Here is an 18,563-nt window from a genome sequence, read left to right as displayed (position 1 = left end):
TCACGTAATTATTATGACACGACCTAAATGAACTTATTAATTGCTTAATTAATGATTATTTATAAAAAATAGAGTAATAAAGTTTAATTTGTTGACAGGTGTCAACAGTGTCCCTAACCTCACTTTTGTACAAATTGTTTGGTTTAAAGCAAAAAAATGAAACAGATTTTCTTCTGTTCGGTCTCCAATTGCTATACAAACAGCCAAACCCACCCTTTGTTGTCTTTCCACCCGTTTCCCCCCAAGTCTGTGACTTACCTCTACGTGAAGACCCTCGAGAAGGGCCCCGAGCGCCGCATTTGCATCCGGAAACTCTGGGAGGCAATCCTCCTGATGAAAACCCCCGCGAAGCGCGAACGCGTCTGCTCTATGCATTTCCAGAAGACGGATTATGGTGCAAACACCCTCAATAGTAGGGCCATCCCCACATTGAACCTGCCCCAGGCCCCCATCAGCGTGCGCGTCTGCGACGTCCACTCGTGCACCAACCAGGACAACATCCAAAAAAACAAGCATTTTTTCACATTACAGCGCAACGAGTCGAATTTGTGGCGCTTCCAAAACTGGAAGAAGTTCACAAGGGGGCGCAGCGAGAATGAGGTGACGGTGTGCTCCGATCATTTTATTCTAGGGTTTCCGGTGGACAATCCCCGGAGTCCGGATTACGTCCCCAGTCGGTGTTTGGACCCCCAGATCGAGGAGGTGGATGTGAGCGAGTGTGGGGGCGGTGTCAGTGTGGGGGACTGCACCAGGGAGGATCCCCTACAAGTGGCTGAGCCCGAATTCGTGGGGGTGGTGGACACGCGAGAGGCGGGGGAACTACCCGAGAATATTTTTGAGGAGTGCATCAAAGTCGAACCGCTGGATCTGGACGAGGAGGCTTTGGGGATTCCCCCACACGAAATTAAAACCGAGGCAAACCCTCAAGAGGAACACTCGTATTGCAAATAGTTTTTATTATAAATCTATAAAAAAAGGTGTTTTTTTGAATTTCTGAGTCGGTATTAAAGATCTCTTTCTTGTCAACTGTGACCACAAAATTAAATAAATCAAACGCTCAAGACAAGCATTCGTATTGTAAATAGTTTCTATTAAAAGTTTATAAAAGAATATTTGAGTCTTTTTTTGGATTCACACTTTTCTCTTTTCTGAGTCGGTATTAAAGATCCCTTTGTCCCGTCAACTGTCAAAAATAATACACTACAAAATGAAATGAGTGAGAATGTAACTTAATAAACCCCTATCTAAGAGCCAGTCGTTTCATTTAACCCCCTTGTGGGGTTTTTGACCCCCAAAACTGACACAATTTAACCCCACCGAAACTACAGACTTCTATCAAGCTGTCAAATGTCAAATTCGTAAACAGTCAACATAACCTAAAAATGTCATTAGATTACTCTAAAGTTTCCGATTTCGTCCAAGTCTCTTACTTGTACTTGTCCTCGAGTAGTGACGCGTTCCGTTACCAGTGCCTCGACAAGTTCCAGCACAAGTGCGACCTCTCAAAACACAAAGAGAGCCATTTGGGCCCCCTTGAGATGCCCTTACACCCCTTTGAGTGCAAGTTTTGCCCCAAAAAATTCAAACGAAAGTCTTGGCTGAAAGTCCACATGAAACGACACGACAATAGTCGCAATTTCGAGTGTCCCACGTGCGAGAAACGGTTCAAATTCAAGCAACAGTTGCAAAAACATGTCTTTTTTGTGACGAAAAGCCGTTTCCTTGCACTGTGTGTGGGAAGGATTTTAAGTTGAAGCAAACTTTACAGAACCACGAGAAGGTTCATTGCGATGAGAAGGAGTTTCAGTGTGAGATTTGCCACAAGGAGTTTAAATTGAAGCCACAATTGATGAACCATATGAAAATGCACAGTGAGGAAAAACCCTATGAATGCGAAAATTGTGATAAGAGTTTCAAATTTAAACAACAGTTGCAAAATCATGAACTTGTTCATTCGGGGTACAAACAATTTGAATGTGAACTTTGTAACAAGAGTTTCACGTTTAAACAACAATTGAAGGTTCATTTGAAGATACATTTAAATGTGAAAGAATTTAATTGCGACGACTGTGACAAAGTCTTTAGGACCAAGCAGCAGTTGCAAGTGCATTGCAAGGTGCACAAAGAACCTAAATAAATTTTTTTGTTACTTTTTGTAATGTGAAAACAGAAAAGAAAATTTTAAATTTGAGAGTTGGTACTATTTTTCAACGAAAATCGTAGCGTGCTTATGTATTTTTTGGTTTTGTGGGTTGGTACTTTCGCACAAAGACGCGCAAATATTAATTTATGTTACATTTGTTTTATTTTAAGCAATAATGAACTCAAGTTGAAGAAAATTTAAGTATTTCGTTGTGTTTTTTGCTGTGTTTATCGCAATTGGAATTTTTATCTCTTGACCTGAATAAATCATGAATTAAAAGTTTATCACTATTGATTTGGTCGTTGCTTCAGTGAAAATGAATTTTCGGGTAGTTGTGACACTTTTGGCTGGGATTTGTCTCGTTTATTGTTACCCCAGATCGGAAATAATCACCACGAAGTTGTCTCCGTGTGATATACTCGGTTATAACCCCCAAACAAAAAGAATAATGGTTGACCATTCCAACTGTGAGCGACTGTGCAATCTGGAGCAGAAGTCAGGGGGGCAATGTGACGACGTGGGGGCGTGCATTTGCAAATTAAAAACAGTAAATGACCTGTGAAATGAATCAAATAAAGAAAATCACAAAAAATGAAGTTTTTTTTCCGAAATCTACATTTTGTTACGTCAATAGTTCTGAAATTTGGGATACAAAAATCAGTGAGAAAACCGCAAAATAATCGCTTAAAAACAAGGTTAAACTTAACCTTTCACATTAAAGGCGTCGCTTACAGGAAATGACCCGTAAAATGAATTTTTTAAATAAAATCACAAACTTAAGTTTTTGCAATCTACGTTTTGTTACGTCAATGGTTCTAAGACTTGGAACGGACCCCACAATAAGGTTAAGTGGGGGCTTTTTGTATTAAATAATTACCTTTCTGCCTACACTGCGCTCAAATTTGGGGAAAACATAATTTTTCTGGTGTTTTCTCTGCAAATCACAACAGTTAAGTGAGGTTAAGCTAACAATTGCCAACACCACAGAGTTAAAAACTCAAGATTGGGTTCACAAATCACAAATTTAAACAAAAATCACTTAATTCTAATTAAAAGTCGTATAAATCTAACTTTAAACATCCAATTATTGTTTAGCCATCAAAAATGACAGTAATATTGAAAAAGTAGGGTTAAAATATTTGATACTAATATACAGAATGTCCCAAAAGTACACCACCATACGTCAACCAGTGATAGAAAACAATTGCTTAGTGTAAATGTGACATAAACATGAATTTTAAACGATTCATTTATGATGAAACTTTATTTGGAAAAGAACTGAGGATTTTAATAAGTACAAAATTTGTGCAAAAATGCTTTCTATTGCCTCTAATGGGCTCTTTGACAGAATAAAATCAGCGCTTGTCATAACGGTTGACAGTTTAGTTACTTTTGCTACCAACATAGACACAACGTACAGTTACGGGATTAAAATTTCGGGCAGTATTTTCCTGTCACTTTAAAAAGTTCACTTTTATTGTCATCATGACTGACATTTGACAATTAAACTTTTCTGTCAGTGACGCAATTTTTTATGTCAAAATGACATAAACACAAAAAATGAGGTTATTGATGTAAAGTTTGTTTTAGAGTTTACATTGTCAAAATGACAATACTGTCCGAAATTTTAATTCCGCAACTGTACACTAGAGGTGACGGGCTAAGCCTGCCAACTTTGCAATAAATTAATTGGTCTTGACTTTGGCTTAATTCTTTTTAAATATTCACCAAACAATGTTATTTTACTAAATACTAAGTGACTGCAAATAGTAATAGTTGCCAAAATTTTGAATCTGACTGAGGGTTTAAAAATAAAACACAAACTAAAAAAGTATTTACTCTTCCCCGAACAATGTTCTACAATAACACCACGATAGTAAGTCTTAAAATTAGAAAATAAAAGAAACAAATAAAGTAAAATGTTAAAATCCTTAGAAATGTCATTTTTCTTGTTCTCCACAAAAAAATTAATAAAAATAAAATGTTAAAATGCTTAGAAATGTCATTTTTCTTGTTCTCCACATAAAGCTAATTTATTGCACGACTTGTGCCCAAACTAGACAACCCCAAGCTTATGCTGCGACCTGAGATGGTTGACCAAAATGTCTTTACTTAGTGTTTTAAAATCGCAATGAGCACAATAAACATGTTCCTCCAAGTCTTGGAGATATTTACTTTCATAGTCACAAAATTTAAAGTCCTTCGAATGCATGTTTTTCAGGTGTCGTGCCAGTGTAGCCTTCGTTTTGAAAGTCTTACAACACTTATCACACATGAGAGATTTTGTTTCTTCACGTGGTAAGTGCAATTGTTTATGTGCAAACAAAGAATGCCTCCAAAGAGTTATAAACTGACAAATGTCACAAGAGAAATGCTTGGAATCGTGAATACGACGATGTGTGTTCAATTGTTTCACATTCCGGAATTTGTAGTCACAAAGTTCACATTTGAACCATTGAAAATTGACTTTGTTATTATGTCTGATATTCTTGTGTCGGGTCAATTCACAGTTTGTTTTGAATTTGCAAGAGCAGAGGTCACACATGTGGTACTTTATATTCGGGTTATGTACTATATATTTGTGACGTGTGACTCGTTTCTTGATTTTGTGTTTGAAAGTGCATTCGTCGCAGTGGTACCACTCTTGGGAACCACTGTCGTGAAGTGCAAGCCAATGATCACGTAAATTCTTCTTGTGATTGGTTTTAAACTTACACGTGGCACAATTGTATACAGTTTGGTTCCCGTCGCCATGTTGGTTCTTCACATGTTTATTGAGTCTCTCCTTGAGACTTGTTTTGTAATCGCATTTGTCACAATTGAAGACTTGGGGATTTTCGGTGTGTTTGGAAATGATGTGCTTTTGCAAGTTATGCTTGTATCTGGTGGCGAATTCGCATTGGTTGCATTTGTGCCTATTGGGGCCATGCGTTATGGTCACGTGATTTTTTAGTGTTTTTTTATAGGCCGATTTGAATTGGCATTGGTCGCATTGGAAGTACTCAATGTCACACACCAACGCATGCTTTGCCACTGTATGTACTTTCAATTGAATCTTATTTTTACATATGAAATCACAATGGTCACAATGCAACCATTGGAGGTTAGAATCATGTTGTGATTTTAAATGTAAAATCAACAAATCCTTACTTTTAGCTTTGTAAAAACAATGGGCACATTGAATCCACGTTTTGGGTTTGGTGTGTCGATTTTCCACATGTTTTTTCAAACAATAACTCCTCTTCGCCTTATAATCACAAAGTGTACACGAGTAGTGATAATTAGGGTCGTGTTTTAGGATCACATGTTGTCTTAAATCCTTCTTGAGTTTGCCCTTAAATGGACATTTCTCACATTTGAACCACTTGATTTCGGAATGGTTTGTGTGTCTATAGATCACGTGACCTCTCAAACTGTCTAAGAGGTTAGTGTCGTAATCACAATGTGTACATTTGAACATGCCTCTCTTTCCATGTTTCTTCGGATGTTTGGTAAAAATGGAATGTCTCAAAACCAAGTATTTCGAAAACGATTTAAAATCACACTTGAAACATTTGTAGGTTATGGGTTTGACATGTTGTGATGAGTGACCTTGAACAATGTGATGTTTCAATTGTGACAAGAAATGCGTTTCAAATGTTTTGCATTTGTGACACCTGTACGGTTCAAGGCCACTTGAACAATTAAAATCGCTGTTTTTGTCATTTGTGTGGCTTTCTAACCTTGATAGGAGTTTGGTCTTGAATGGACATTTTTCGCATCGGTGATACAACAGTTGCATTACGTAAAATAAAAATCTGAAAAGTGAGGTTAAGTGTTTGTTTTTGGATAATTTCTTACGCACCAAATAAAATAACAAATAAAAATAACAAAACTAAAAAAATAAAATCAACTTGAGAAAAAAATCACACCAACTGCTATGTAATTTTTGACAGGTGAGTTGGGTACGTTCACAAATTCATAAAAAAAATTTAATTTCAGTAGCTGAATTAGTTATCGTGACTTGTGTCTAGGGGAAGCCCATTTAATTAATTAATAGTTAATAATTATTAACACAAATGGGTCAATACTGTCAATAGACAACACTTATTTTTATGACGTTATGCAACCAACATTATATAAGTGTATAATTGACGGTCTATTCTAATGGAAATATAGGGTGTTTGTTAAAAAAAATAAGTCTACTCGAACCACTGTATAAAACTCAAGATTCACAAATTTAAATAAAAATCATTTAGTTCTCAATTAAAAGTCAAAGTGGCCACTTCCCTGAAACTGAGTTGTGTAAATCTGACTTTAAACATCCAATTATTGTTTAGCGATCAAAAATGACAGTAATATCGAAAAAGTAGGGTTAAAATATTTGAAACTAATATACAAAATGTCCCAAGTTTGGTCTTGAATTGACATTTTTTGAATCGGTGATACCAACAGTTGTATTAAGTAAAATAAAAATCTGAAAAGTGAGATTAAGTGTGTGTTTTTGGATAATTTCTTACACACCAAATACAAATCAAAATAGAAATTACAAAACTAAAAAAAAATAAAATCAACCAATTGACAGGTGAGTTGGGTACGTTCACAAATTCATTGTTTTTTTTTTAATTTCAATAGCTGAATGAATTATCGTGACTTGTGTCTAGGGGAAACACACTTAATGAACTAATTGTAACATAAATAAGTCAATACTGTCAATAGGCAGTTCTTATTTTTATGCAACCAACGTTACACAAGTGTACAGTTGACGGTCTATTCTAATTGAAATATAGGGTGTTTGTTTAAAAAAATAAGTCTACTCGAATCACTGTATATTTGACAATAAATTCAGGTTTGCCCCGTGTCTGTTATAATGTTTTTGCAAGCTGTGTTTGTATTTCGTCTCGAAGTGGCATTGGTCGCATTGGAAGTACTTAATGTCACACGCCGACGTGTGCTTTGCCACTACATGTATTTTCAATTGATATTTAATCTTACATTTGAAAGGACAATGTTCACATTTCAGCCACTGGATTTCAGAATCATCTGTATGTCGACAAATTAAGTGTCGTTTCAGTCTATAAGAGCATTCAGTTGCGTAATCACAATGTGTACATTTCAAAACTCCCCCCTTTTCCGGTCGCTTTATTTGATGTTTGGTGAAAATGGCGTGTCTAAAAGCCAATAAATCGCTATTTTTCTTTGATTCGTGTTGTCTCTTCAAATGTCGTTGCAAATGGTAATTCATTTTGCTCTTATAATCACAAAATTGACACGAGTAGCGGAAATTAGGGTCGTGTTTTTGCACCATGTGTTTTTTTAAATTGTACTTGTGTTTACTTTTAAACGGACAATGTTTACATTTCAACCATTCGATCTCAGAATCTTGGGTATGTTTAGAGATCACGTGTCTTCTCAAATCGCGCGAATCTCTACTTGTGTAATCACAATTTGTACATTTAAAAATTCTCCTATTTCCTCGTCTACTTGTTTGATGTTCAGTTAAAAGGGAATGTCTCAAAAAGAGATATTTCGAAAATGACTCGAAATCACATTTGGGACATTTGTTGTTTGTGGGTTGGACATTTTGTGTCACATGACCTTGAACGATGTGACGTCGCAGTTGTGACAGGAATTGGGTTTCAAATGTTTCACATTTGTGACATTTGTAAGGTTCAAGGCCACTTGAACAATTAAAATCTATGTTTTTGTGATTTGCGTGGCTTTTTAGCCTAGACAAGAGTTTTGTCTTAAATGAGCATTTGTCGCATCCGTAATACAGTTTTATTTCAGAAAAGCTAGAAAAAATAAGGTTAAGTGAGGGATTTTTGCATTAAATAATTACCTTTCTGCCTTCACCGCGCTCAAATTTGGGGAAAACATAATTTTTCTGGTGTTTTCTCTACAAATCACAACAATTTAGTGAGGTTAAGGTAACAATTCCCGATACCACAGAGTCAAAAACTCAAGATTGGGTACGTTCAAAATTAATCACTTATTCGTGATTAGAGTGGGGTAAAAGTCAAAAGTACACACCTGGTCTCGGACGAGTCCAATCTTGAGAATAGGGAGATTTTTGAAATCGATATTAAGCAGTACCCTGCATTTGCTTAAAAAAAATAAATCTAAATTTCAGTTTTTTTAACAGTTTTAGGTACAAAGAAACTTTACTTGAATTTTATCGTTTCGATAGATGATTACACTGGTGTTTTCACGTCTTAACTGAAAGAAATTTATTTGCAAAATAAAAGAAAAATACCTTTGGTGTGTGTTTTTATTAAAAAGTGAGGTTATGTTATTATTATTGAAATTTGATCGTTTCAAGTTTAATTTAAAACAGATAAAATAGAAAAACTGAATTGTCAAAGTGCCAATTTAAAAAGTGTGTTGTTTTGTTATGATTTTATGTAGTTCTGAGACTTAAATTGAATTTTATTATAAGCCACAATAAATGTGAAAATAATGTTACACGACCCCAGTTTCATTTTGCAAAATTGCTTTGTTTCCGTTACGCAAAATTGTTGTATTTTTGGCTTTTACCCCACTCTAGGCCAAAAATTAAATAACAAACTGTCATTTTTGACAAAACAAAGTGACAGTTGGGTCCGTTCACAAATTCGTAAAAAATATTGACCAAAACATTTTATTTCACAGTTATTGTGACTGTTTAGAAGGAATAAAAAGATTGAATTATTATCATTCAAAAAATTAATTTATTTAGAATTTAATTTATGCAACCGTCATCACACACGTGCACACTTGTGGACTAATCGTCTCCAACAGATGGAACAAAAATACAGGGTGTTTGAAGAAAATAAGTTGCAAAATTGCTTTGTTCCGCCACTGCTTTGCAATTAAGTTGTATTTTGGCTATTACCCCATTCTAATACAAAAATTAAATACAAACAAAGTGACACTTGGGTCCGTTCACAAATTCGTAAAAATCTTGACCAAAACATTTTTATTTTACAGTTAATGTGACTGATGATGAAAAAAAAAAGATTTAATTATTATCATTCAAAAAATTATAGAATTTAATTTATGCAACCAACATTACCCGCGTGCACACTTGTGGACTATTACATGAGATAAAAATACAGGGTGTTTGAAGAAAATAAGTATGTACTCGAGACACTATATTTAAAAATAATTTTAGTGTTGTTTAGCGATATGTTTTCGCAAGTTGTACATGTACCTAGTTTTGAATTCGCATTGGTCACACTTGAACCTTTTGGACCCATGTTTGGTAGTCACGTGAATGTTCAATTTGGCTTTAAAGGCGGCTTTGTAATGGCATTGGTTGCATTGGAAGTACTTAATGTCACACTCTAACACATGCTTTGACACTTTATGTGACTTCAATTGTGATTTAGTCTTACATTTGAAATCACAATGATCACAATGCAACCGTTGAATTTCCCCATTACTATGTTGCAATTTAGAGTGTTTAACCAAAGAGTAGTTATTTTTAGATTTGTAACTACATTGGGCACACTGAAACCAGTCTTCAGGAGCAGTGTGTTGTTTATTTACGTGTCGTTTCAGAATGTACGGTGATTTCGCCTCATAATCACAAACTTTACACTGAAAGACACTTTTGGTGTGGGTTGCAATGACATGTTGGTTCAAATGGTACTTGCGTTTGGCCCTAAATTGGCATAATTCGCACTTGAACCATTGGATTTTGGCCTCGTCTGTGTGTCTACAGATCAAGTGCATTCTCATTTTGTAGGAACTTGGAGTTGTGTAATCACAATGTGTACATTTGAGAGGTGCCCCCTTCTCCGGTTTCTTTATGTGATGTTTGGTGAAAATTGAGTGTCTCCAAGCGGAAAAATCAACACTTTTGGATTTGTGTTGTCTTTTCAAGTGTCGTTGCAAATGGTACTTCATTTTAGCCTTGTAATCACAAAGTGTACACGAGTAGCGATAATTAGGGTCGTGTTTTTGTATCACATGTTGGTTCACATCGTGCTTGAGTTTGCCCTTATATGGACAATGCTCACATTTGAACCACTTGATCTCTGATTCGTCCATATGTTTATACACTATATGTCGTCTCAAACTGTCACGTGTCATTGTACCAAAATCACAATCTGTACATTTGAACGCGTCCCCTTGTCCCCGTTTTCTTCTCTGATGTTTGGTGAAAAGGGAATGTCTCAATAACACACATTGCGAAAATGACTCGAAATCACATTTCGGACATTTGTAGTTTTGGGGTTCGACATGTTGTGATGTGTGACCTTGAATGATGTGACATCGCAGTTGTGACAATAGTTGGGTTTCAAATGTTTCGCATTTGTGACACTTGTAAGGTTCAAGGCCACTTGAACAATTAAAATCGCTGCATTCTTGATTCATTTGGTAAAATCTAAAAAAAGTAAGGTTAAGTTTTTGTATTAAATAGTGATTACTAACCTTTCCTCCTTCACTTCTATTTTAACTGGGCCCAAATTCGCGGAAAACATATTTTTTTCGTGTTTTCTTTGCAAATCACAACTATTAAATAAGGTTAAGTTTATGAAAACAATGACACAGAAGGTGGGGTACGTTCGCAAACTGAGACATAAATCACATTATTTGTCATTAAAAACGGATTGTTACACCTGATTAGCTGATACGTTTATTGGTTACGTTAGTTAACATAGATGAACTAAATTAGTTAATATATAATTTTTTTTCTGTCAAATGTCAATTGTCAATTAATTTTCGATTGTGCCATTGGTTGGATTATGAACTAAAATTGGCGGCGAATTTAAATATTTTTATGATTTTTTTCAATTTGAGTACCAATAAAATCGGTTTAATTGTCAATTTCGTTAAAACTCTGATTGTAAATAAGCAACACAGTGGATTTAAGTTGTTTATTTATCATTTAATTTGTTTTCTGGAATTTTAAATTCGATTTTTGCCCAAAAATTTACTATCATTAATTTAGATTCGTTTTTGTGATTTTTAAGCTCATTTTGACAAGATCTTACAAGTCTTTGATTCGAAAACGAACTAAATCGAGCGAAACGAGCTAAAATAATGTCCATAACGATCCAATTTAGTAATTTGACAATTTTGGAAAAATTTGTTGTTAAAATTTGTTTTTAACTCTTAGTTACTCGAACAAGACAAAAATAATATTATTTGTGACCTAATTTGAAAAAATAATCAGCTGAAAAATGTACTAAAACACTCGGAAAAGTAAAAAATTATTAGATTTTTTTATTTAATGTGGTAATTTTTTGGTTTGTTCTAGAAAAAACAAGTAATTTTGGATCAAATTTTCCAATTTTTCTGCTTGTTTTTGATTACTTTTTACTGAGAAACTAGTTAAATCAAGTGAAACAGAGAAAATATCATGAATTTTGATTTGTTTTTGGAATTAATTTGCTAATTTTTTGATTTGTTTTAGTAAAATATTGCAAAAAAAAACGGATTGTTACAACTAATTACTGATTAGCTTGTTTATTAGTTCCGTTAATTAATATAATTTTTTTTTCTGTCAAATGTGAATTGTCATTAGATTTTCGATTCTGCTGGTGCCATTGGTTGGATTATGAACTAAAATTGGCGGCGAATTTAAATGTTTTTATGATTTTCACAATTAGAATACCAATAAAATCGGTTTAATTGTTAATTTCATTAAAATTCTAATTGTAAATAAGCAGTACAGTGGATTTAAGTTGTTTATTTATCATTTAATTTGTTTTCTGGAATTTTAAATTCGATTTTTGCACAAAATTTTGCATGTTTTACCTAAAATAAGCAAATAAAATTTCAAGTGAGTCATTTAATTACAATTTTTGAAATAGATAGCAGAAATTATGCAAAACGACTGGTATATAAGTCCTCTGTAAAATTTAGACGACAGTTTTTGTTGGTAAAAATGACAAAAACGACAAAAGTATGTATTTTTGAAATAATTACAAGTCTTATCGTTATTTTTAGGTTTTTTTGGTGGCTGCTTTGTTGGTGTGCATCATCAACGCTTGCCATGGAGGTGAGACTGCTTGATTTTCGCAAAATCTTATTTCAAATTTCAGGAATTGGTGACTCTATGAAAGAAATGGTCGACCAAATCAAGGAAATGTTAGGTCAAGGAGGGCCGGGAGGGGGTTCAAGTGGACAAGGGGGTACGAATAACAGAGTGTTTTTGATAATTTTTAACTTTGTGTTTTTTAGGGCCCAGTGGGGGGAACTCTGGAGGGGGTCAAAAGCCGTCAGGAAAATAGTGACTGGTTTTGTTATATTTTTAAATGTCTATTTTTGGTGGGGGATGATAAATTTGGTAATAAAATGATAAAATATGCAAAACTAGTTTAATTTTAAGCCTCATTTCCATAATTTGCATTGCAAATATTTCAAATCAACCTTAAATAAGTTTCAGTTGAAATAAACAAACCACTCAATAAAAATGGTAAGAAATTACAACTATTTGTAAGTAAAATAATTCAAAAGTCATTTTTAGCCCACTTTTTTCTTCTACTTTTTATTATCTTACTTCGTAATGTTCATTTTTTCAAGTCCTATTAAACGCCAAATACGAGGTTAGTAAATCTTTTGGTAAAACACCAGTTAAAACACAGTTTCAGATGCCAATCCATATTTATTTTGTATTGAACCACCATGTAAAGAAAATTTTGCCCATTTTTAGCCTTAATAAACGATATTTCAAATTGTAAATGAGTCTCAATTCAAAATTAAGTTGTCAATACCAATAAATGACAGTGACGTTTGAATTTGACAATTGTTGCCAACCTAAATCAAAGAACACTTTATGGCACTAAATCAAAATAAATTATTTAAGTTTTATTTAGTAGTTTTTGGCAAAAAATTTGCAATTTAAAAAAACAAAAAAATTTAAATATTTTCTTTTTTTTATTTACCTACAAAAAAACACTATAGTACTATAGATCCTTTATTTCCTTTTGAACACGGGCTTGTTCCATGCCTGCAGTTTGGTGGTCCCAAAAACCATATAGACCGTGTTTGTGACCACAGCAATACCCATCGATAACCAAAACAGTTTCCTGTATTGCAGTACAGTTTTCTACAAAAAAGCGCGCTAAATTTAAATTAGAGTACCACAAGACTCACATCTGGCGCAACCCTTTCTATGACTTTACCAAGAAAAATCCCTGAAATGTTCCCAAGACCGTTGGTGAGACTTGACGTAAATCCGGTATAGTTTGGTCCCAAATCCAAAGTCACTAAATACAAACCCAAAAAAACGAAAACCATAAGACTCAGAGCTAGAATAAACATGAGTACGGCAGCAAATCGGTTACAACCGGCAAAAGAACCGGTTAACATATAAATAGGGGGGCCCATCATCCCTTAAACAAGTCACTTGATTTAGGTAAATAACTAAGACAGTTGGTACCAAGGGTTGAGAAGATTTTTCGTATTGTTATCAAATTGATATGACCGTTGCGTACCACCCAGTCTGAGAATAGGCCAAAAATGAGTAAAATAAGTGTCATTGGGAGAAACGGAAGTGAGGAAATAAGTGAACTCTCCTTTGTGTTGTACTTGAGGACTTCTTTCGTATATTCGGGAAGTGTTAATGCGAAGAAATTACCAATCCATCGATTCGCACTGAAGGCCATTATCAAAATCCAGATTTGAAAGGACGAAAGGATAGCACGATAGGGGATTTCCTTGTGTCTATGGTCGACAAGTCCTTCTACAAAAGAGTGGTATACATACTTTTTTTCTGTTAATAATGTGCATCAACAGTGTTGCCAGCTCAAAACAACTAAATTCACCAGATTTGAGCCGGAAAGTTACCAGATCTACGCCAGATTACAAGATTTAACAAGAAATTACCACCTAGGAATTGAATTACGTTTTGTAACTAAAATTTTCAGAAGTAATTTTCAATGTCTAGGGTTGGTTACCCCTTGTTGTTGACGATTGACAGGTGACTTAACCTAAATTTTTGACACTAGTTACGATATCTTTTGGTCACCACAAACCAACGTAACCGAATTTATGGCAACTTATTTACGAATATCCCTAAATCCCAGCTAGTAATGTCTTGTTGATACCACTATAATTTTTTTTATACTTTACATAAATTGTGCAAATCTGCTCAAAAATGTGCTTAAAAAAAATCAAAAATAAGGTAACTCTATTTTATTGGCTAGTTTTTTTATTTAATTTTGCAAAATACCAAAAAATCTATTGGCAACACTGAATTAGTGGTAATTCTTCTAAATTATATCAGAATGTGTCAGGTGACGGCTATGAATGACAATTGCCTATAAAAGTTTGACGTTTGAATTTGACAGTCAAGGTTGCCAAATTAAATTTTAAATTTGACACCAAATCATTTTTAGTCGCCCGATATTTACGTTTTTACTTGAAAAAAATGCTAAAACACGTGATAAAGGCAAAAATAATCACTTGAGTTGATGTTTTTTTTGGTTTGTTTTAGAAAAATCTTGCAATTAACACTATTTTCAACCATATTTTATATTTTTTTGACAAAATTTTACTCAAAAAGAGCTAAATCGAATAAAATAAACAAAATAAGCGTGTTTTGACAATATCCTGCAAAATAAATGAGTCTCTCTCTCAAAAACGAACTAAATCGAGCGAAATAGCTAAAGTAATATCCATAACGATCTAATTTGGTAATTTTTTAGGCAATTTTAGAAAAAATTGTTGTTAGAATTTGTTTTTATCTTAAAAACGCTCTTAGTTAACTTGAAAAAGACAAAAATAATATTACTTTTAACCTAATTTGATAAAAGTTCACCTGAAAAATGTGCTAAAACACTCGAAAAAGGCAAAAATTATTTGATTTTTTTATTTAAAGTGGTAATTTTTTGGTTTGTTTTAGAAAAATATTACAAAAACTTAAGATTTTAGTTGGAAAACGTGTTTAGAAGTTTAAAAAAAGTAGTTTTGGATCAAATTTTCCGATTTGTCGGGTGAGGGGTAAATCAGAAAAACACTTCATTTGATGTTTTTTTTTTTGGTTTGTTTTAGCAAAATCCTGCAATTAACACCATTTTCGACTATGTTTTGTATTTTTCGTTCAATTTTTTTGAGAAAATTTCACTCAAAAAGAGCTAAATCGAATGAAACAAACGAAACAACGTCAATTTAGATTTATTTTGTTGTGTTTAAGTATGTTTTGACAATATGCTGTAAAATAAATGAGTCTCTGGATCAAAAACGAACTAAATCGACCGAAACAAGCTAAAATAATGTCCATAACGATCTAATTTAGTAATTTTTCAGACAATTTTCGAAAGATTTGTTGTTGAAATTTGTTTTTATCTTAAAAACGCTTTTAGTCACTCAAATAATACTATTTTTGACCGAATTTGAAAAAATTTCAGCTGAGAAATGTGCTAAAAAGGCTCGAAAAAGGCAAAAATGATTTGATTTTTTTATTTAATGTGGTAATTTTTTGGTTTGTTTTAGAAAAATCTCACAAAAAACGTAAGATTTTAGATGGAAAACGTGTTTACACAAGTTTAAAAAAAGTGGTTTTGGATTAAATTTTCCGGTTTTTCTGCTTATTTTTGATTACCTTTTACTGAAAAACTAATTAAATTAAGTGAAACAACGAAAATATCATGAGTTTTGATTTGTTTTTCTGACTTTTAGGCGCATTTTGACAAGTTCTTGCAAAATAAATTGTTAGTTTTAGAGCCAATTATAGAAAAATTTTTCAGAAAAATTATTTTAATTTCATTTTTAGTAAATTTTCCGTTTGTTCTTAAAGAATTTTTGCGAAATAATTGCTTTTCTGGTCGAAAAACGTGTTGAAACGCTTAAGAAAGAGAAAAATACTATAATTTTGCAATTACTTTGATAATTTTTTGATTTGTTTTAGTAAAATATTGCAAAAAAAATGAGGCTTTAGTATAAAAACTAGTTTGAGAAAGTTAAATAACACTACTTTTGACCAATTTTTAGTTTTTTTTTTTTGATTAATATTTGCTCAAAAATCAGTTACATCGAGTGAAACGGACATACTATAATCAACTTAGATTCGTTTTTGTGATTTTTAGGCACGTTTTGACAAAATCTTGCAAGTCTTAGGTTCAAAAACGAACTAAATCCAGCGAAACAAGCTAAAATGACATCAATTTCAATCTAATTCGGTAATTTTTTAGTCAGTTTTAGCAAAAATTTAAATGTATTTTAAAAACGTGCTGAAACACTTTAAAAATTCAAAAATAACACTACTTTTGGCATAATTTAATAAATTTTCGGATTGTTTTTAACAAAATTTCGCAAAATAGTTCTGTTTCTTGCAAAAAACACATACTAAAACGTTCAGAAATAGACAAAATAATCTACTTTTTGACACATTTTAGCGATTTTTCACTTGTTTTTGAGAAAATTTAGCATTTGGGTTTCTGCGTTGCTAAAAAACGTGCAAAATGTTCAACGAAATACAAAAAAATACTCGATTAAAAAAAATATTTCAAAACACATAAGAAATTTGAATTTTTACAAAAGTTTTCATAACTAGATCTAGTAAAATTTCACTGTGCATCAAGATTGAGGTTAGGATTATTTGAATTTTCGCATGGTTGCCACTTTTTCAACGACTACTTCCAGTGGTACCCCAAAAACACTTACTCATCTCCGAAGCCAAGTACTCTTTCTCTTCCGGTGTAATTCTTGGGTCTTTTTCTGGGTTTGCAAATACGTAAAACTCCCATATTAACGCAACCACAATCCCTATTGACCCATAGACGTAATATGGCGTCGACCAATTACCAGTCGAGTCGACTAAGAAACTTGTACAAATTTGTCTTGCGATGAGTCCTATGTACAATCCCGAGACTGATATTGACGACAGGAAGGCTCTTTCACGCAAGGGGGCCCAATGGGCGATTAAATTGCTAGCTGCCGGAAGGTGAGCCCCTTGGGTGCCACCCATGAGGAGTCTTAGTACCATCAAAACTGACACATTTCCTTTGGTCACTTGAATCAGTAACGGAGTTGAAATGTTGATAATTGAGGAGAGGATTGTCGAGAGGGAAATCACCCGTTTTGGACTTCGACGGTCCGAGTAAATCCCCCCAAAAATGTGCAAAGGGAGATAGGTGACAAACAGCAAGGAAGAGATTTTTCCAATTGTTGGTTGTTCTATTTTAGTTAGTTTTGTTGTGGTTGCATTTGGTAAAGTTTCATGGAAGTATTCCTTGAGTACTTCACAGTGTTGACCAATGGTACTGTTGTGGTACTCTTGTTTTTGGTACTTGATTTCGGCGAAATATGTAATAGTGTAGATTAAAACATCACGATTGATAAAACTGTTGACTGAGGCCAAAAAAATCATAAATGAGACTAAATAGCGTTGAGGGATCCATTCTGAAGGTTCATTCAAGATATTAAATGTCATAAAATGGTACTCACTTACTTGTAGGTGTTTTTGAATCGTTTGAACTTGTATCTGAGGTTCTTGAACCTTCATCAATGTTCATTTTGGGGTGACATTTTGAGACAAAAGCCAACTAAAAAAAAAAAACAAAAACAAAAATCTCGTTTCAATGAGTTTCAAGTAAATAGAAAATTTATCTTGTTGTTTCTTTTTATCTGTTGAACACGATGCAACAGGTCAAAATATTCCACGATGCACAGTTTTTGAAAAAAAGCTAAAAATGGCCCTGTGTTCACAAATTTTTACTCTTTTTTATTTTGTAAATTCCTGCAAAACTGTACCTTAATGATATAATATTTTGACTTAAACTTATGTAAAATGTTCCGGGGAATCGATTGATGTCAAGAAAACTGCAAAATTCGTAAGAGTTTTGAAGTTATAGTCGGATTTATACTTTTGAAATTTTTAACTTTATCACAAATTTTCTCAAAAACTATATCGTAGAACACTGATCTTTTTTTTTATATGATAGAAAATTAAATTTTCCTTCCAACGGTACCAAACATAAGAGGTTATCACCAATAAGTCCAGAGTTATTGGCAATAGACTCCGGGTGCCAAAAATCTCGACAAAAATCAAGAAAATTTTCAACCTTAAAATTCTTTTATATAACGTTTTTTACATTTCTAGAGGTCTTAAAGACTGTAGTAACTTGTCTCCATATGCACAAATTTTGTTTTGTTTTGTCCCTAGAATTTTTTTTTTGAAATTATGATTGTTTTTAAATTGAGATGTCAACATTTTGACTTTTATAAATCTTGTATGCCTGTTTGAGCCTTTGAAAGCGCTATAATTAAATACCTGAGGACAGACATCATTACTTAAGGTCTAAAGACAGAATTCAGTTTATATAATATTTTGGTCAAAATAAAAAAAAACTAAAAAAGTGCATAAAACGTTGTAGAAACAATAAATTTTCTGTTTGAATGATTACCTTGACGGCGACGTAGTAGCGCAGTGGCAGTGGCTGCTTTTATAAAGTTTTTGACATCTGTCATTAATGTCAACAAGACGTTAGAATTATATTTTATATTT

The 18,563-nt window shown here is 33.3% G+C and overlaps 6 protein-coding genes and 2 long non-coding RNA genes across 8 annotated transcripts; 4 read left to right on the top strand and 4 right to left on the bottom strand.

The window, feature by feature from the left end:
• Nucleotides 1–98: 98 nt before the first annotated feature.
• LOC123016367 lies at nt 99–1,107 on the top strand. Its single transcript, XM_044416722.1, has one exon. The coding sequence runs from the start codon at nt 157–159 to the stop codon at nt 949–951; it is 795 nt and encodes a 264-aa protein (XP_044272657.1). The 5' UTR covers nt 99–156; the 3' UTR covers nt 952–1,107.
• Nucleotides 1,108–1,375: 268 nt separating this feature from the next.
• LOC123016368 (gastrula zinc finger protein XlCGF49.1-like) lies at nt 1,376–2,425 on the top strand. The gene is given in 2 exon segments (XM_044416723.1): nt 1,376–1,704; nt 1,707–2,425. Coding segments are annotated over 2 exon segments (753 nt in total). The 5' UTR covers nt 1,376–1,382; the 3' UTR covers nt 2,138–2,425.
• Nucleotides 2,426–3,964: 1,539 nt separating this feature from the next.
• Nucleotides 3,965–5,959, bottom strand: LOC123003698 (zinc finger protein 729-like). Its single transcript, XM_044396648.1, has one exon. The coding sequence runs from the start codon at nt 5,922–5,924 to the stop codon at nt 4,200–4,202; it is 1,725 nt and encodes a 574-aa protein (XP_044252583.1). The 5' UTR covers nt 5,925–5,959; the 3' UTR covers nt 3,965–4,199.
• Nucleotides 5,960–6,838: 879 nt separating this feature from the next.
• On the bottom strand, nt 6,839–8,076 carry LOC123003851 (zinc finger protein 711-like). The gene is made up of 2 exons (XM_044396875.1): nt 7,965–8,076; nt 6,839–7,917 (listed from the first exon to the last, which is right to left on the bottom strand). The coding sequence occupies exons 1-2, from the start codon at nt 8,000–8,002 to the stop codon at nt 6,945–6,947; spliced, it is 1,011 nt and encodes a 336-aa protein (XP_044252810.1). The 5' UTR covers nt 8,003–8,076; the 3' UTR covers nt 6,839–6,944.
• An 852-nt stretch (nt 8,077–8,928) lies between these two features.
• LOC123016455 (zinc finger protein 142-like) lies at nt 8,929–10,805 on the bottom strand. The gene is made up of 2 exons (XM_044416866.1): nt 10,541–10,805; nt 8,929–10,493 (listed from the first exon to the last, which is right to left on the bottom strand). Exons 1-2 carry the CDS (start codon nt 10,588–10,590, stop codon nt 9,272–9,274), a joined length of 1,272 nt encoding a protein of 423 aa, XP_044272801.1. The 5' UTR covers nt 10,591–10,805; the 3' UTR covers nt 8,929–9,271.
• LOC123016456 lies at nt 10,291–12,245 on the top strand. The gene is made up of 3 exons (XR_006413441.1): nt 10,291–10,502; nt 12,062–12,113; nt 12,157–12,245. It is a non-coding gene; the product is annotated as an uncharacterized LOC123016456 (long non-coding RNA).
• Nucleotides 12,246–12,335: 90 nt separating this feature from the next.
• On the top strand, nt 12,336–12,821 carry LOC123016457. The gene is made up of 3 exons (XR_006413442.1): nt 12,336–12,530; nt 12,582–12,660; nt 12,706–12,821. It is a non-coding gene; the product is annotated as an uncharacterized LOC123016457 (long non-coding RNA).
• Nucleotides 12,822–12,993: 172 nt separating this feature from the next.
• LOC123016454 (sialin-like) lies at nt 12,994–17,644 on the bottom strand. Its single transcript, XM_044416865.1, has 5 exons — nt 17,508–17,644; nt 16,721–17,458; nt 13,497–13,799; nt 13,211–13,449; nt 12,994–13,163 (listed from the first exon to the last, which is right to left on the bottom strand). Exons 1-5 carry the CDS (start codon nt 17,569–17,571, stop codon nt 13,032–13,034), a joined length of 1,476 nt encoding a protein of 491 aa, XP_044272800.1. The 5' UTR covers nt 17,572–17,644; the 3' UTR covers nt 12,994–13,031.
• Between the last annotated feature and the right edge of the window lie 919 nt (nt 17,645–18,563).

The sequence above is a fragment of the Tribolium madens genome, unplaced genomic scaffold, assembly GCF_015345945.1.
Source record: "Tribolium madens isolate multiple individuals breed KSU strain unplaced genomic scaffold, Tmad_KSU_1.1 Scaffold_1;HRSCAF=32;Tcas5.2_LG8, whole genome shotgun sequence".
In the NCBI taxonomy this organism is placed as follows: Eukaryota; Metazoa; Arthropoda; class Insecta; order Coleoptera; family Tenebrionidae; genus Tribolium; species Tribolium madens.
Note: the sequence above shows the minus strand (reverse complement) of the source record. Positions and strands in the feature narration are given on the sequence as shown.

Bases quoted from the DNA above. Each gene is read 5' to 3' on its own strand.
- LOC123016367 (XM_044416722.1), top strand. From the start codon at position 157: ATGAAACAGATTTTCTTCTGTTCGGTCTCCAATTGCTATACAAACAGC.
- LOC123003698 (XM_044396648.1), bottom strand. From the start codon at position 5,924: ATGCAACTGTTGTATCACCGATGCGAAAAATGTCCATTCAAGACCAAA.
- LOC123003851 (XM_044396875.1), bottom strand. From the start codon at position 8,002: ATGTTTTCCCCAAATTTGAGCGCGGTGAAGGCAGAAAG. The intron at 7,918-7,964 runs GTAATTATTTAA...TATTTTTTCTAG, and splicing joins AGCGCGGTGAAGGCAGAAAG to CTTTTCTGAAATAAAACTGT.
- LOC123016455 (XM_044416866.1), bottom strand. From the start codon at position 10,590: ATGTTTTCCGCGAATTTGGGCCCAGTTAAAATAGAAGTGAAGGAGGAA. The intron at 10,494-10,540 runs GTTAGTAATCAC...TACTTTTTTTAG, and splicing joins ATAGAAGTGAAGGAGGAAAG to ATTTTACCAAATGAATCAAG.
- LOC123016454 (XM_044416865.1), bottom strand. From the start codon at position 17,571: ATGAACATTGATGAAGGTTCAAGAACCTCAGATACAAGTTCAAACGAT. The intron at 17,459-17,507 runs GTAAGTGAGTAC...ATGAACCTTCAG, and splicing joins CGATTCAAAAACACCTACAA to AATGGATCCCTCAACGCTAT. The intron at 13,164-13,210 runs GTGAGTCTTGTG...GCTTTTTTGTAG, and splicing joins TAGAAAGGGTTGCGCCAGAT to AAAACTGTACTGCAATACAG.